Genomic DNA, 17340 nt, shown 5'->3' on the forward strand with positions numbered 1-17340 from the left:
CATTCTGTTTATCGTGTTGTTACATCATATTTATTAACTTGGAACTTTGCATACATTTTATTTATGCAAATATTAAAAAGAAAAGATTGAATATGGTTAAGACACTTACACTACATTTTTTTGGCTTTAATTACAAGAATGAATTACAATACAGATAAAAATCAAATAGTTAAAATACAACACAAACAAGAAGGATTTCATACCGAAGAATGTATGTTTATTTCATTTTTTAATTCATATATTTAAATACACGAAAGTATTATTGAATGCATTTAATGTACATGTTATTTATACAAATGGAAAAATGTAAAGAAAGTATATGTTGTAAAGTCATTCGTATTTGAATAGCACATGAAATATATTCTGACCAAATTATTGCACAATAAAATCAAACGACCTCGATTAAATAAACAAATAAAACAAACAAAAACTGTATTTAATGATAAGGTATTTAATGATATGTTATTTCATGTCTTTTGTTTATTTAAATACATTTAATAGGTTATTAAGTACATTTAATGTCATTAACATACCCTTGGTAAATATGAGCAAAGAAAGCTGTGAAAAATTGTCTTTATTGTTTAACCTTTTGTTAAAAATATTCACAAAAATACTCTGCTCTCATGGATATCAAACAATTGCAAACAAAACACAGGTTTATAAAATCATCTTTGTTAAATATAGACGTGCAACAATTATTGGTACCCTTTTAATCGATACTTTGTGCTATCTCCCTTTGCCAAGATAACAGCTCTGAGTCTTCTCCTACAATGCCTGATGAGGTTGGAGAATACATGGTGAGGGATCTGAGAGCGTTCCTCCATACAGAATCTCTCCAGATCCTTCACATTTCGAGGTCCACGCTGGTCGACTCTCCTCTTCAGCTCACCACACAGGTTTTCTATGGGTTTCAGGTCAGGGGACTGGGATGACCATGGCAGGACCTTGATTTTGTAGACAGTAAACCATTTTTGTGTTGATATTCATGTATGTTCTGGATCATTGTCCTGCTTTGCATGTACCTAAGACTCATGCACAATAGGTCTGCTGTACATATTGTTAAAAACACAAATAAAGCACCTTAAAGATATTTCTGACAAAAAAAATGTCAAATTTAATAAAATAGTACATAAATTACATTTAAATTGAAGCATTTTATAATGAAAACTGTACTTTATATATATATATATATATATATATATATATATATATATATATATATATATATATATATATTATAATGTAGCTTTTATATCTAAACGAAAATCAGAGGTTTACTTGAATTCTATGAACATGAATGTTATGAACTAAAATTAAGTTTAGAATATTATATGTTTTTTTGTTTTGTTTCATAAAGTTAAGCTTTCAGAAAAAAAAACATTCGTTTTTATATTTCGCGTTTTAATCAACACCCTGGTCGATGACGTAACTGTTAGAGACAGCCAATAAGCGAAAGCTGGGAGTGTCACGTGGTCAACCAGGACGTAGAACAGGGGAAAAGCGAGTCGGTGCTGTAAACAGTGTTTGTACCACCAGCAGTCATTCCACAGTGTTAGGTCCGGTTTATAAGGGAAGGTGTATCAATGAACTCGTATGTCGTCTTGTTTCTTTTCTCATCTGTTCGCTTATGTGTAACAGAAAAGTACGTTCTGGACGATAGGCTCGGGCTGGGAAGACAGTTTGATGGTATAGGAGGGTTAAGTGGAGGAGGGGTAGGTTAACTGTGTAAATCTACCTGTTTCCTGATCTACCTTTTGCTTTCTGCATGATTTAACATCAGTGGCAGTGAGGATGAAAATATTTTAATATTTGATATTTTGCTTTTAGGCTACTTCGAGACTTCTGATCAACTATAAAGAACCTTATCGAAGTCAAATACTGGATTATTTGTTTAAGGTAAGTTTACTCATTTAATCCTTTCATGCTTAGTGTCCACATGAATAAGCAATTTAAAAAAAATATTTTTAAAACATGGAAATGTGACATGCAAATCACCCCGAAATTACTCGAAATTACTTTAGTTTAACATAAAACATTATCCTGATTTCTCTTGCTCTCTAGATTATGATTATGTATATATATGTATATATATGTGTATATATATATATATGTATGTATATATATGTATGTATGTATATGTGTGTGTGTGTGTATATATATATATATATACATACATACATACATACATACATACATACACATATATATATATATATATATATATATATATATATGTATGTATGTATGTATGTATGTATGTATGTATATATATATGTATGTAGGTATGTAGGTATATATATATATATATATATAATATATATAATGTATGTATGTATATATATATGTATATGTATATATGTATGTATGTGTGTGTGTAATATAAAGTATTCGCAGTGCAGCATGTCACTGGTATTTCTTATAAAACAAACTTTCCACACATAATCTCAAATTATTAATAATTTTAAAAACTATTGTGCCTGACTCCAATGAATGAAATGTCCAAAATATTATATTATGTTGTATTATATTTTCTAGAATTTTGGTCACAGTCATTAAATAACTACGACCTAAATGTGTTCAGTTGCTGTTTAGGAAATACATTGAAAGATTTCTGGTACAATGTTTTAAATATTTTTTTTTCCCCTTGTGGTAGTCCTACACATATTGACAATCCTTTTACTTTTGAACATAATTGATATTTCAAAATGTGGTCAAAATGTTAAGGTGTAAAAGACCATCTAAAGGTTCTAAAGATGCTGAATGTTCTTAAATTATTTATGAATGAAAATCACCTTTTAATAAATAGTGCTTGCTTCTGTTTTTATTCCTTCCAGCCTAACTTTGGCGCTTCACTACACATTCTTAAAGTGGAAATAGGAGGTGATTCCCAAACCACAGGTAAGAAACATCTGGTGAGTCCGTCTGTGAATAAATGTGTGAATTGTTGAAGTGAAGAAATATCGTAACTTAATTATTTACACAGTGATTTGCAGGTTTAAATCAATATAGAACCTTGTTTGGTCTATAAACTTGTAGACCATGTTATGTGATCAGTTGCTCATGAAGTCACATGCCTGTCATGCTGACAGAGCTCTGTTGACACTGTCATGTGATCAGTTGCTCATGAAGTCACATACCTGTCATGCTGACAGAGCTCTGTTGACACTGTCATGTAATCAGTTGCTCATGAAGTCACATGCCTGTCATGCTGACAGAGCTCTGTTGTCACAGAGTGAACAGGGTGAGACAGTGTTAATAACATTTTTTACTGCAATCAGAATAGCTTAACTTCCTATTAATGTAGGCTACATGAGAACACGACAGAGAACAAAATAACATAAGTCAAAACAGTATCTTAAGATGTTTGTATTGAGTATATAGAGAAGATTTCATACCAGTACATTATGATCCACAGTTAGATAAATATGCACAGTATTTTAATCTAGGTCTGGCACTGGAGTGTGAGGAAGAAAATGATCATTCAAGTAATTTTTATTGCATAGCACATTTAACAGTAGACCTTGTCACAATGCAGCTTTACATAATCCAAATGTTGATTTAGATTCCTAATGAACAAACCAAAGAAGTCCACGGCAAAGAAAAACTCCTTGAGACGACACGAGGAAGATATCTTGAAAGGAACCAGATACAAAAGTGAACTCATCTTCTGGGAATCTTCAGGTGTAGAAGTGTAAAGAGAAATAGTCCTATGTGTGTTAAAGGGATGTTCAGTATGAGCAGATTGAGAATAAGAGCCCTGGGATGAGTAAAGGACAGTCTTTGTGATTACAGCAGCAGTTCTTGGGTACAAATCAACAGAATCCAGCTGAGATTATCCACTGAAGAAAGTGCCAGGCTTGGGCATATATTGTTTTTGGCAAGTGCTAATCTTTTGGGCATTGGGTTAACGAAAATCAGAAACATTGGTATAACAAACTTCACAGACGGGCAAGGTGGAGGAAGGAATCGACTGAACTGCAACATAAAGTTTAATGATCAAGAACCACAAACATAACATAAAACACACAAGCATAAAAGGAAACTTAAAACATGCATGCCTCTCTCTCTCTCTCTTCCTCTCTCTGTATTCCTCTGGTGCTCCTTTCTCTCTTTCTCTCCCACTGATTAGTCAAATCAGTGCCAGGTCTGCATCCTCACAGCCTGGCTTCTCCCTCCTCCACCTTGTCACAGTTGGTTATTCAGTTCAATAATGACCCTTCAGAAAGGGACCTTTTAAGGTCATTGCTTTTAACACTCCAGTTTGGACCATTCAAATGCTTCGGACTACATCACTTCAGGCCAGACAGATTCATATTTGTCTTTTCATAAATGTGCATTTGTTTTCTACTACAGATGGCACTGAGCCTTCACACATGCATAACGAGACTGATGAGGACTACTTTCGTGGTTATGAGTGGTGGCTAATGAAGGAGGCCAAGCAGAGGAACCCAAATATCACACTTATCGGTAGGATTACATTTCATTTGATTAAAGCTAAAGACAAGACGATCTTGAGAAGGAGAACATTACATGGATATGGTCAATGTAAATGTACCATTTTACAGAAAAAAATAAGGTCATTTGATTGCTGCAACATGTTCCAAAAAAGTTGGGACAGGGGCAACAAAAGCCTGGAAAAGTAATTGTTACTAAAAAGAAACAGCTGGTGGTTAATTGGCAACTGGTCAGTAAGATGATTGGGTTTAAAAAGAGTATCTTAGAGAGGCAGAGTCTTTCAGAAGTAAAGATGGGCAAAGGTTCACCAATCTGTGAAAAACTGCATCTACAAATTGTGGAACAATTTCAGAATAATGTTCCTCAACTAAAAATTGTGAAGACTATGAATATCTCATCATCTACAGTATATATCATCACAAGAGTCCAAGAATCTGGAGAAATCTCCGTGAGTAAGGGACAAGGGTGAAAATCAGTATTGCATGCTCGTGATCTTCGGGCCCTAAGGCGGCACTACATTAAAAACAGGCATGATTCTGTAATGGAAATCACTGCGTGGGCTCAGAAACACCTCCAGAACTCATTGTCTGTGAACACAGTCTCCGTGCCATCCACAAACGCTGGTTAAAGCTCCATCATGCAAAGAAGAAGCCATATGTGAACATGATCCAGAAACGTCACCATCTTCTCTGAAACAAAGCTCATTTAAAATGGACCAAGGCAAAGTGGAAAACTGTTCTGTGGTCAGATGAATTGAAATTTGAAATTCTTTTTGGAAGCCATGGATGCCACATCTTCTATACTAAAGAGGAGAGGGACCATCCGGCTTTTTATCAGCACTCAGTTGAAAAGCCTGCATCTTTGATGGTATGGGTTTGGGAATGGGCTATGGAATGGACAGCTTGCACATCTGGAAAGGCACCATCAATGCTGAAAGGTATATACAGGTTTTACAGCAACATATGCTTCCATCCAGGTTCCATCCCATCTTTACTTCTGAGAGGCTCATAATCTAATTAGTTGCAAAATGTTCCTCCAACTATTTCTTTTTACTAACACTTACTTTTCCAGCCTTTTCTTGCCCCATCCCAACTTTTTCGAGACATGTTGCGGCCATCAAATTCAAAACGACCTTTATTTTTTCCTTAAAATGGTACATTTTCTCAGTTTAAACATTTGATAGGTTTTCTATGTTCTATTGTGAATAACACATGGGTTTGAGATTTGCAAATCATTGCGTTCTGTTTTACTTACATTTTACACATTGTCCCAACTTTTTTGGAAATGGAGTTGTATTTGTCTCTGTGACCTTTACTTTTTTCCTTCACTTACTTCACTGATCATTATTGTATGTATCTTAGCATCTGACCTACGTATCATCTCATGTTTGAAGGTCTGCCCTGGGCTTTTCCAGGATGGGTTGGTAATGGAAGCAAATGGCCTTACAACTTTCCAGACATTACTGCTAACTATGTTGTGTCTTGGGTGATTGGAGCCAAACAATATCACGGTCTTGATATTGATTACATAGGGGTATGGTGTGTTTATTTATTTATTTACTTATATATATATATATATATATATATATATATATATATATATATATATATATATATATATATATATATATATATATATATTGCTTTTATTAGGCTATTAATTCAAAATTGTTCCAAAATAATGCAGATATTTTAATTTGTTTTTAACGTGTATTTTTTAGATATGGAATGAGCGGAGATTTGATTCAAAGTACATCCAGGTAAAATAGGACTGTTTGATCAATATGCCTCTCGAGAACCTGATGGACTGTTTTAAAAAAAAAAGAAAAAAAAAAAAAAAAAAAAAAAAGAAGTGAAGGTGTTTTTATTTTTAATTATGCTTTGTTTTCTGAAATGTTCATATTGTGAACATCTAGGTGCTTCGAAACAAGTTAGACCAAGCTGATTTACCAAACATAGGCATTATCGCAGCAGATGGGAATTGGGACATTTCCAATGCCATGCTTGTTGATCCATATCTCAATGATGCTGTTGAAATTATTGGGTAAGACCGAGATCAAATTATCCATATCAACTTATCATACACTTCTGTTCACAATATAGGATAAAAATGACCTCGTTTTCTTCCCAGTGTTCACTACCCTGGAACCATGACCGTCAAGGAGGCACTGTTGACGGGTAAAAAGCTTTGGTCTTCTGAAGATTACAGCACGTTTAATAATGACATCGGGGCAGGATGCTGGGCTCGTATTCTAAACCAGAACTATGTCAATGGCAGGATGACGTCGTGAGTAAAATATTCTCAAAACTGCCTCCTCACCTAGCAATGATGAATTACTCAACAACTCCTCTGTTTAGAATTATTTCTTTTTTTAACTAACTAGGACTATCTCGTGGAATCTGATAGCAAGTTATTATGAAGATCTGTCTTTTGGTCGAGACGGTTTGATGACTGCAGAAGAGCCATGGAGTGGGAATTATGTGGTGGAAACCCCAATATGGATAACCGGTAAATCTATATACGCAGTTTATACGTACAAAGTAATATAGCGATTTCATATTTTAAGGAGAAGTTGGGTGAAATGTCATGTCAGTTTCCCTCCACCTAAAAATGTAGTCACTCAACCAGGGCATGATATTTGTGTCTTTAGTTGTGCACTAAAGCTGCGAGGCTAATGTAGCTAAAAAGTGCCTTATCGATCATCCCATGTGTTTGTGCTGTAGCTCACACTACTCAGTTTGCACAACCCGGCTGGACATATCTCCAGACCATAGGAAACCTCACTCATGGTGGAAGTTATGTAGCATTAACAGACAGCCAAGGGAACCTCACCATCATAATAGAAACCATGGTGGGTGTTTTTATTTATTTATTTATTTATTTATTTTTGTCGTGTAAGAAGTCACAATTTTAAATGAAATGCTAAGAGTTTTGCCACACTGAGAAACACCATAGTCTTAATTTACTTCCACTTTTTATTATGTATTTTGCAGACTCACAATCACTCGCAGTGCATTCGGCCTCCGCTTCCTCCTTTCACTGTTTCACCTCAGGAAGCAACATTTCAGCTCAAAGGCTCCTTTGTAAGCGCATGGTCTCTAAAATTGTGTCAGGTGGCCTCTTGTTATGCAAGAAGTTAAATTGACTGTCTCTGCTTCCTTCTTTTTCTAGGCTGCAGTCAATTGGCTCCAGCTGTGGTACTCAAAACTGGATTTCAATACCAAAAAAGATGTACTATTCAAGAAGGCTGATCCCATAAAGGTGAAAAATGACTCATTTGGGTTGTTCTGTTCCAAACACCGGACATCATCCTAGCTCGTGTTGTGTGTCTGTGTTTTTTTTTTTTTGTTTGTTTGTTTGTTTGTTTGTTTGTTTTTAAAATGCTGTGTGTCTGAACAGGTTTCCAATGGATGTTTTACCTTGAAACTGGACGTTGATGAAATTTACACCATCACAACTGTCACCACTGGACAAAAAGGCCTCTATCCCAGTCCTCCAGATTCTGCTTCATTCCCCAAGAAATACTTTGATGACTTCAATGTCCGTAAGTTTGACCGCGTCTTTATGTTTAACCTCGCTGTTCTGTAGCTTAACTACATTCTTCAGTACTTACGCGGTGTTCGTAGAGAATCGCTGATGCCATATAGCAATATATAGCAAAATCCATCCATCCGTTTTCTGTACCGCTTGTACTACACGGGGTTACGGGCAGCCTGGACCCTATCGCAGGGAACGTGGGGCACAAGGTGGGGTACACCGTGGATGGGGTGCCAACCCATCTCAGGGTGCAATCGCAGACCCATTCACACACTACAGACAATTTGGAAATGCCAGTAAGCCTACAATGCATGTTTTTGGACTGGGAAGGAAACCAGAATACAAGGTGGAAGCCCCTGAAACACAGGGAGAACTTGCAAACTCCGCGCACACGCAGGGCAGAGATGGGAGACAAATGTGGCCACCCTGCCCCCCCATCCTAACCTACATAAACTATCAATTTAATCCATCAATTAAATCTGGTGGTTTGGAAACAGGATGCGTTAAGCAAATTACCAGACAATAAGAGCTTCTTTTTGATTGGCTGTTTTCTGCAGAAACTGAAGAGCATTCTTTTTGTTTATTTTTTTTGTCCTTTTAAATTCATTCACCGTTCAGAAAGTAAAAGACGTTTTCTATAGAGATATGTATGGCTGGTCTTGTTTTGAGGTTCCGTGTCATCTAGTGTTGGCTGTTTTTGTCTCCGGCATAGGAAGAACAATTCGGACATTGCGAGAGTGTCAACATGTTTAAGACTAAATTACTGGTTCATACATAGGACACATGCATGTGTAAACTTCTGCGAGAATAAACTAATGGGTCTAGAATCAAAGATGGAGTGGTCTGTAAAGGTAGATAAACCCTAAACAACTTTAGCGAGTGTCCAGTGATATGACTGTTAAAAATAAATAAATAAAAGGATAGCCCACAAAAATTAACCAGAGAATATCTTTCTATTATTATTATAATGTTGTTGATAATAGTGCACAAAATCAAGCCCCTTAGAGCTGAGCATTAGTAATGCTTTCTTGCATTCCCTGAGAACATGCTGTACTGCAGAGAATAAGCAATTCCACCCTACAGCCCATGGAAATGTTAGTGTAAAGCATGATTGTTTGTTGAAAATTTTGTCCCATAGTGATATGGCTATGTAATTTAATCTTCTTCTGCTTATACTCTGATGACTCAAACAGCTTCTGTAAGATTATACAAGTCCAGTCCAGTAGACCTACTAGTTCCAACATTGTTTTTCTTTCTCATTTTCCCCTCATGCTCAGAAAACCCTCCCTTCTCAGAGGCCCCGTATTTTGCTGATCAGACAGGCGTGTTTGAGTACTTCACAAACCTTACGGATCCAGGGCCACACAACTTGACTTTACGGCAGGTGGTCAACCAGCAGCCAGTTTCGTGGGGTTATGATGCAGATCAGACCATCAGTATCATCGGAGACCATGGCTGGTTGGTTCATAACACATTAAGCATGGGGCATGTCTGCTTAATCGATCATGTTAAGGCAGTGAGCTTTTATTTTTAAATAATATCCTTTGTGAGTAGTTATTGTCTCACCGTAGTGTTGATCTTGTTTAAATATTATGTAAGACAAAATTAAACTATCCCATCAAAATAATGACATTTTCTGATATCAGGACACTTTGGTGGTGTTAGTAGCAAACTTGTCATCGTGATCTCCAGTTATGCCATTTGAAGCATAAAAGAAACGTGCACACCTGCCTGCCAATCAGAAACGAGCATTTTCGGGCTATTTCATAAGAATAAGATTTCACGATATAGAGTTTTACATTTAGTCCTTATACAATCAGGTCCATAAGTATTTGGACAGCGACATGTTTTTCATAATTCTGCCTCTGTACACCACCACAATGGATCTGAAATTAAGCAATCGAGATGTGATTGAAGTGTGGACGTTCAGCTTTAATTCAAGGGTTTTAACAAAAATATTGCATTAACCGTTTAGGAATTCCAGCCATTTTTTTATTTTCATTAATTTTTTTTATTTTAAAAAAAGAGTCCCTCCGTTTTTCACAGGCTATTCATGGGAACTCTCAATATATGGTCCAGAGAGGTGTTGATGCAAGAGCAGGATTCCATCATTAGGCTGAAAAAACAAAACAGACCTATCAGAGAGATAGCAGAAACTTTAGGAGTGGCCAAATCAACAATTTGGTATATTCATCAAAAGAAAGAAATGCACCGGCGAGCTCAGCAATACCGAATGTCCTGGAAGACCACGGAAGACCGCTAAAGTGGATGATCACAGAATTATTTCCTTGTTGAAGGAAAAACCCCTTCACAATATCTAGCCAAGTCAAGATCACTCTGGAAGAGGTAGGCGTATCATTTGTCAAAGTCTACAGTCAAGATACACGTTCATGAATGTAAATACTTGGTTACCTCAAGATGCAAACCACTGGTAATACTCGAGAACAGAACGGCCGGATTAGACTAAAATGTTAAAAATCTTCTTTAGAAAAAAAAAGTCTGACCAGTTCTGATGCAAGATTACTTGTACCAGAATGATGGTAAGAGAAGAGTATGAAGAAGGAAAGGAAACGATCATTATCCAAAGCATACAATATCATCTTTCAAACATGGTGGAGGTAGTGTTAAGGCATGGGCATGTATGGCTGCCAGTGAAACTGGGAAACTGGTATTTATTGATGATGGGACCGCTAATAGAAGTAGCAGGATAAGTTCTGAAGTGTAAATAGAGCTCTACTTTCTGCTCAGATTCAGTCGAATGCTGCAAAACTGATAGGATGGTGCATCACAGTACATAATGACCCAAAACCCATATTCAACCAAACTGAGCATGCTTTTCACTTACTGAAGACAAAACTGAATGCAGAAAGACCCACAAACAAGCAGCAACTGTAGGCAGCTGCAGTAAAGCCCTGGCAAAGCATCTGAAGTGTGGAAACTCAGCATTTGATAATGTCTATGGGTTCCTGATTTCAGTTAGGTCCATGTGTATTTGGACAGTGACACAATTTTCATGATTTTGCTTCTATACACCACCACAATGGATTTGAAACGAAGCACTCAAGATGTGATTAAAGTGCAGACATTCAGCTTTAATTCAAGGGGTTTAACAGAAACTGGATATTGCATTAACCGTTTAGGAATTATAGCCTTTTTTTTTTTTTTTTGCAGAGTCCCTCCATGTTCACAGGCTCAAAAGTATTTGGACAAAGCAATCAATCATAAACATTAGGATTATTTTTAGTACTTGGATGCAAATCCTTTGCAGTCAACCACAGCCTGTATATAGTATAGTATAGTATAGTATCATAATCTGGATTTAATTTTTTAAATATAAGGTAGTGTTATTACTACCTGCAAGTGATTTTTTTATTTGTTATTTGCTTGGATCTGCACATTTTGATTCATTTGCTTACAATTTAACCAGGCAAGATGTATCGGTCTCCTGTGACATTTACCTTGAAACTGAGGACGGTGGCGTCTTTGTTGCAGCCAGGGTCGATCAAAGCGGGGAATCCGTCCGAAGAGCCAAGGGTGTATTTTACTGGGTTTTTGCAAATGGCACGTACAAAGTGACCAATGATATAGGTCAGTGACCAATCCTTTATCTTTTACTTTTTCACCAACAATTCGGTGTGTTTAACAGCCTGAAAATGCATTGACAGTGCTTTGTTTTTTTTTTTAAGGTGGAGAAAAAGTGCTTGCTGAAGGACTGTCAGGGACAAGACCGGGTATATGGCACACACTCACTCTTACAGTAAAGGTAAAAAACTTTTTTATGTAAGAGAAGAGAAACTAGAATGGATAACATAAAATCAGAGCTTTTTTATCTAATGCGGTGTATTTGTTTTAACAGGGTAATTATGCTTTCGGAATGCTGAACGGTTTTCCTTTATGGAAGAATGCTGTTGTTCTTCAGCCTAAGAATGGATGGGCTGCAATCGGGACTTCCTCCTTTGAATTTGCACAGTTTGATAACTTTCTGGTGGATGCAGACTGATTTAGTTAAATCAAATACACATTCACTATGCACTCATGCTGTCCTGTCAGAGATATTGTAATTACAAGGTGAACGCATATCACTACCATCACAATGTCATTAATTAAACTTGGGAAATTGTATTTTTCTATGAACCCCAGCTTTCCGGGCTGGGAGTGTGTAAATGACAAAACGTCACTGTATAGCCTTCAGTAAAAAGATGGTGTCTATAACAGACGGTAAGGTTTAGGTGGTAATTTTGCACGATCTCTGTGAGTTCTTTATTTTCTTTCATCGAGGCAAAATGAACTTCTTATTGTTGACAATACAAAAAATAAACAAAGACAAAAGTTTTTTCACACCGTCCACCCCCCCCAACCAAAACCACTTAAACACACACCATGTCATAATCACCACCTCCGAACTTGTATGCACAAAGTTCCAAGAAGAACTTGCATGCTCTTCCAATGGTCCTGTTTAGGAGTGGTTAAGCCAATGGACTGTTAATCCATTGCGCTCTGCACACGTGGGTTTGAATCCCATCCTCGTCGGAAAATGTGTTTTAAATGCTGATCACAATTTCCTGCTTTCCTAAGTGTGCAAGTGCATACATTACATGGAAGTTGAACTCCACACAAACTTGCTGTGGTTATCTGCATGGATCTGAGTAGTTGTGTGTGACCAGTACTACCTAGTGCAGCTCCTGTCCCAGTACCCTATTACCTTTCCTATACTAGTATTCTATTACAGCTCCTTCATTCCTTTTGTAGTACCCTAATACTTCCCCTACACTAGTACTACTCCTATACTTCTATACAAGCATTCTAGTACTCATCTACTCGTTCACTCCACCTTAACTTGTGGTGCCAATAAATGGCGTAATTAAAGTCAGAGAATGTTAATTCTGCAGGGATTCGACTGCTAATCCATTGTGCTCTGTGCTCGGGGGTTCAAATCCCATTTTTGTCGGAAATGATTTATTAAAAATAGTATAATTTTTGTTCTTTGGGTCATTGTAAAGAGATATAAGCTGGCATGGCATAAATTTGCAACGCATAAACCATGCTAGGCTCAACAAGATGATGTAAAATTGCATACCTACAAAGTATACCTCTTGGGTAGTTTTACTGGATAAATTTTCCTAAGTTGGAGAGACATTTGTGTTTAATAATTAATCAGGAAAATATTGATTCTCTCATTAATAACAAATCCTGTAGATTATTTTCATATACCTTACATATATCCTGCTTTGTTAGTATGTTTTGTTCCATTGTATTCATAATGGTATTGCTTTCATAATGGTTCTTTCGCTGCTTCTGAAACACACACACACACACACACACACACTCACAAACAAACAAGAAAAATCTTATAAACTTATAAAATGAGATAAACCCCATCAAACTGTAACTGATCTACAAACTGATTTCCACAACAAAACTATTCAACTGTCCCACTTTCTGGTCCTCGATTTTCTTTTTGCAGTGCAGTTCAAACTGTGCATGCATGGAATAATCCATCCTCCTCAAATCCCATCTTACTCAAATCCCATCCTCAAATCCCATCCTCTGCAGAAATTCAATTTTAGGAGCTTGAGACTTCTGAACAATAAAAATGTAAACCCAAAAAGCAAAAAGACTAAATGTCATATTAGTAGACCAACAACACAAAAAAGGAGAAAGGGGATTGGAAAAACCATTGCATTGCACAGGAGAGAGAAATACAAAGAGTGAATAATTTCAATGAATTGGTGGAAGCTGTTTAGGAGGCTCAAACAAGGCTTGCAGTTTTGCCATGTTTTACAACAATATTTAGCTATAATGTTTTAATGCTGACTTTTATATGTAACTTTTAATGTAAGGCACATTAAGAGCGTTGTAAGAAGTAGGATTTAGGATGGATTTAGGCATTAATAGCTGGTGTGGTGGGCGTTCTGGCACACTATGGCTGCCGTCGCATCATCCAGGTGGATGCTACACACTAGCTTTACATGCTATGTAAAGCGCGTTGAGTGTCTAGAAAAGTGCTATATATGTGTAACTAACAAAAAAAGCCGGCGGTTGTAACTAAGCTTTGACAGTACTTCCAACGAGGACAGGAGTCAAACCCACACATGCAGAGACACAACAGATGTGTGGTTCATTGTCTTATCCACTCAGCCACCTTATCTAGTAGCTGCACGAGTTAGCACTCACTCCTTCTCGTTCTAATAAGGAAATAGTGAGGTCTCTTTTGTAGTGTGGAATTCAACTAAGATGTTATGTAATAAGGGGGGCACGGTGGCTCAGTGGTTAACACATTTGCCTCCAGGGTTGAGAGTTTGATTCCTGCCATGGCCCTGTGTGTGTGGAGTTTGCCTGTTCTCCCTGTGCTTCAGGGGATTCATCCTGGTCCAAAGACATGCATTGTAGGCTGATTGGCATGTCCAAAGTGTATGAATGGGTATGTGATTGTGCCCTGTCATGGACTGGAACCCTGTCCAGGGTGTCCCCTCATGCACCCTGAGATAGGCTCCAGGTTCCCCGTGACACTGTACGGATAAGTAGTATAGAAGATGGATAGATGGATAATAGTACATAATACTCAAAATACTCAAAAAGGAGTGTGTGTGTGTATATAGGTGGCTAATCACAAATGTCTGGTAATCCTTGTAGGTAGGGTACTAGTACAAGTATGTATTTGGGACACAACCATGATGAAACACCATAAAGCTTCAACTGAGTGTGTGCTTGGTCTCCTAGAATAATCTGTATATTAATATAATCTTGTTTGCTTGTTAACGCAGAGTGTGAAGACTGGAAGCTGTGATGAGGCTTTAAAACACGGCATAGAAAATGGATGGATGGATGGATGTTATGTATTAAAACTTTGCACACTCAAGAGCGGCAGATGTTGTAATGGTGCTTTAAACTGTGTTTTTAGCAGCGACACATTGCCTCTTCAGTAGTATTTTAAAGTGAACAGAAAGAGTCAAATAATAAATTGGTACAGGTACATATACTGATACCAGAGGATTCAGAAGCCCTGACATTGTCAGTAGTAAAAATTGTCAAAGTGTAAAATACTGCAAATTGTGTAATATGATATAAAATATGCAATGTAGTGCAAGCAGTGGTAAAAAAAGTACAAGAATGAGAAGGCTCCTACATGTAATTACAGTTTGCATAGCGAGGTTCGGTGTAGTCAGCCAGCATCGGTTAGTAAATGTTGTAAAGGATCTTCATAGTCTCAGGAAAGAAGCGGTCCTGATGCTTCTAAAGCACCAGGAGGGTTTTCAGGGCATGAGCTGGGTAAAAGGAGGCCATGATTCTTGAAGCCTGGGCTCTCGTCCTACATGTAGATCAGTAGATCTGATGGAGTTGAGGGAGATCCATGCAGATGATTTCTGATGCAGTTCCCAATGAGTTTTTGGTCGTTTGCACTCAAATTGCCAAACCACACTGTGATGCACCCAATCAGGACACTTTTTCTATTGTGCACTTCTAAAAGTTGCTTGCTGTGTTCATCCCAAAGCTTTTAAGTCTCCTCAGAAAGAAGAGATGTTCTTACACCTTTTTGAGGACACTGCTGGTGTTTAGGGATCATTAGAGGGAGTCTGACTGCTGAATGATCAGGAATCTAAGGTGTTTTCATTGGACAATGATTTCTCAGATTTATGAAAAGAACCCCAGCAATCCTACTTTGTGCCGTGAAGCTTAATACAGTCTGGAATTCAAATAGGATGTCACGTATTATGAGTTTGTTCAGCTTTAGGCATAGAGAGTAGGAAAGGCGGAATTTGTGATGGGGTTTTAAAACATGGCTTTCGACGAGGATGGGATTCGAACCCACGCGTGCAGAGCACAATGGATTAGCAGTCCATCGCCTTAACCACTCGGCCACCTCGTCTTCATGGGAGGGTGTGCTCCCTCCTGGAATCTAGTAAATATTGCTGAATCACAGATACTTCAACATTTAAGTACTTTTTGATACAGATTTTCTCAATAATAATAATAATAGTTTGTGTCTGATGCAGTATATCAGTTTGTGTCTGATGCAGTATATCAGTTTGTGTCTGATGCAGTATATCAGTTTCTCTCATGCAGTATATCAGTTTGTGTCTGATGCAGCATATCAGTTTGTGTCTGATGCAGTATATCAGTTTGTGTCTGATGCAGAATATCAGTTTGTATCTGATGCAGCATATCAGTTTGTGTCTGATGCAGTATATCAGTTTGTGTCTGATGCAGCATATCAGTTTGTATCTGATGGAGCATATCAGTTTGTGTCTGATGCAGTATATCAGTTTGTCTCTGATGCAGCATATCAGTTTGTATCTGATGGAGCATATCAGTTTGTATCTGATGCAGCATGTCAGTTTGTGTCTGATGCAGTATATCAGTTTGTGTCTGATGCAGTATATCAGTTTCTTTGATGCAGTATATCAGTTTGTGTCTGATGCAGTATATCAGTTTGTGTCTGATGCAGTAATACAGTTTCATTGATGCAGTATATCAGTTTGTGTCTGATGCAGTATATCAGTTTGTGTATGATGCAGTATATCAGTTTGTGTCTGATGCAGTATATCAGTTTGTGTCTGATGCAGTATATCAGTTTGTGTATGATGCAGTATATCAGTTTGTGTCTGATGCAGTATATCAGTTTGTGTCTGATGCAGTATATCAGTTTCTCTGATGCAGTATATCAGTTTCTTGATGCAGTATATCAGTTTGTGTCTGATGCAGTATATCAGTTTGTGTCTGATGCAGGATATCAGATCTTTTATCCATCATATGGATAAAAGGTCCCATGGAAGTCATGCTGTGTGGTTTGGCAGGACATAGAATGAAAGTCCTGAGAAAATTCAGATGACTCTTTGATGAACTGCAGTACACGGCTGTGCCCACTGCATAGCTGTATAGTACATAGCCTCTGTACCATGTCTATTCTGCCTTGAGCTTATTGTGTCTTCCTTACATAAAAAAAAAATCTTATTATTATGTGTCTTGCTGTTATATTTGTGTACTCACTTGAAGCTTCACTAACCAAGTCAAATTCCTTGTGTGTGAGCAAACTTGACAATAAAGCTCTTTTTTTATCACAAATGTCTGGTAATCCTTGTAGGTAGGGTACTAGTACAAGTATATGTTTGGGACACAGCCATGATGAAACACCATAAAGCTTCGAATGAGGGAGCGTGTGCTTGGTCTCCTAGAATAATCTGTATATTCATATAATCTTTGTAGAGAGTGTGAACGCCGGAAGTTGTGATGAGGCTTTAAAACGTGATTTCCGACGAGGATGGGATTCGAACCCACGCGTGCAGAGCACAATGGATTAGCAGTCCATCGCCTTAACCACTCGGCCACCTCGTCCTCGGGAGTCCACGG

At 37.4% G+C, this 17340-nt stretch overlaps 1 protein-coding gene and 2 non-coding genes across 4 annotated transcripts; 1 reads left to right on the plus strand and 2 right to left on the minus strand.

The window, feature by feature from the left end:
• Positions 1-1410: 1410 nt before the first annotated feature.
• galca (galactosylceramidase a) lies at positions 1411-13198 on the plus strand. 2 transcript variants are annotated; one of them, XR_008384675.1, is made up of 17 exons: positions 1411-1712; positions 1828-1896; positions 2835-2898; positions 4354-4467; positions 5849-5988; positions 6176-6214; positions 6371-6498; positions 6586-6741; positions 6839-6963; positions 7179-7306; positions 7449-7538; positions 7627-7716; positions 7855-7999; positions 9270-9450; positions 11485-11580; positions 11679-11755; positions 11849-11910. XR_008384675.1 is itself a non-coding variant. In XM_053614226.1 (17 exons), exons 1-17 carry the CDS (start codon positions 1584-1586, stop codon positions 11990-11992), a joined length of 1980 nt encoding a protein of 659 aa, XP_053470201.1. In that variant the 5' UTR covers positions 1416-1583; the 3' UTR covers positions 11993-13198. The 2 variants fall into 2 exon arrangements, 1 of the variants encoding a protein (XP_053470201.1); XM_053614226.1 differs by having other exon boundaries at positions 1416-1712; positions 11420-11580; positions 11849-13198.
• A 2579-nt stretch (positions 13199-15777) lies between these two features.
• Positions 15778-15859, minus strand: trnas-gcu (transfer RNA serine (anticodon GCU)). Its single transcript has one exon. It is a non-coding gene; the product is annotated as a tRNA-Ser (tRNA).
• A 1384-nt stretch (positions 15860-17243) lies between these two features.
• trnas-gcu (transfer RNA serine (anticodon GCU)) lies at positions 17244-17325 on the minus strand. The gene has a single exon. It is a non-coding gene; the product is annotated as a tRNA-Ser (tRNA).
• Positions 17326-17340: the final 15 nt, after the last annotated feature.

Source organism: Ictalurus furcatus, chromosome 25, assembly GCF_023375685.1.
Source record: "Ictalurus furcatus strain D&B chromosome 25, Billie_1.0, whole genome shotgun sequence".
NCBI lineage: Eukaryota > Metazoa > Chordata > Actinopteri > Siluriformes > Ictaluridae > Ictalurus > Ictalurus furcatus.

What these genes read in the sequence shown, in the direction of transcription:
- galca (XM_053614226.1), top strand. Translation starts at nt 1,584, where the DNA reads ATGAACTCGTATGTCGTCTTGTTTCTTTTCTCATCTGTTCGCTTATGT. An exon ending in GATGCTGTTGAAATTATTGG is followed by an intron (nt 6,499 to 6,585) that starts GTAAGACCGAGA and finishes TTTTCTTCCCAG; the next exon opens with TGTTCACTACCCTGGAACCA. An exon ending in AGAAGGCTGATCCCATAAAG is followed by an intron (nt 7,717 to 7,854) that starts GTGAAAAATGAC and finishes GTGTCTGAACAG; the next exon opens with GTTTCCAATGGATGTTTTAC.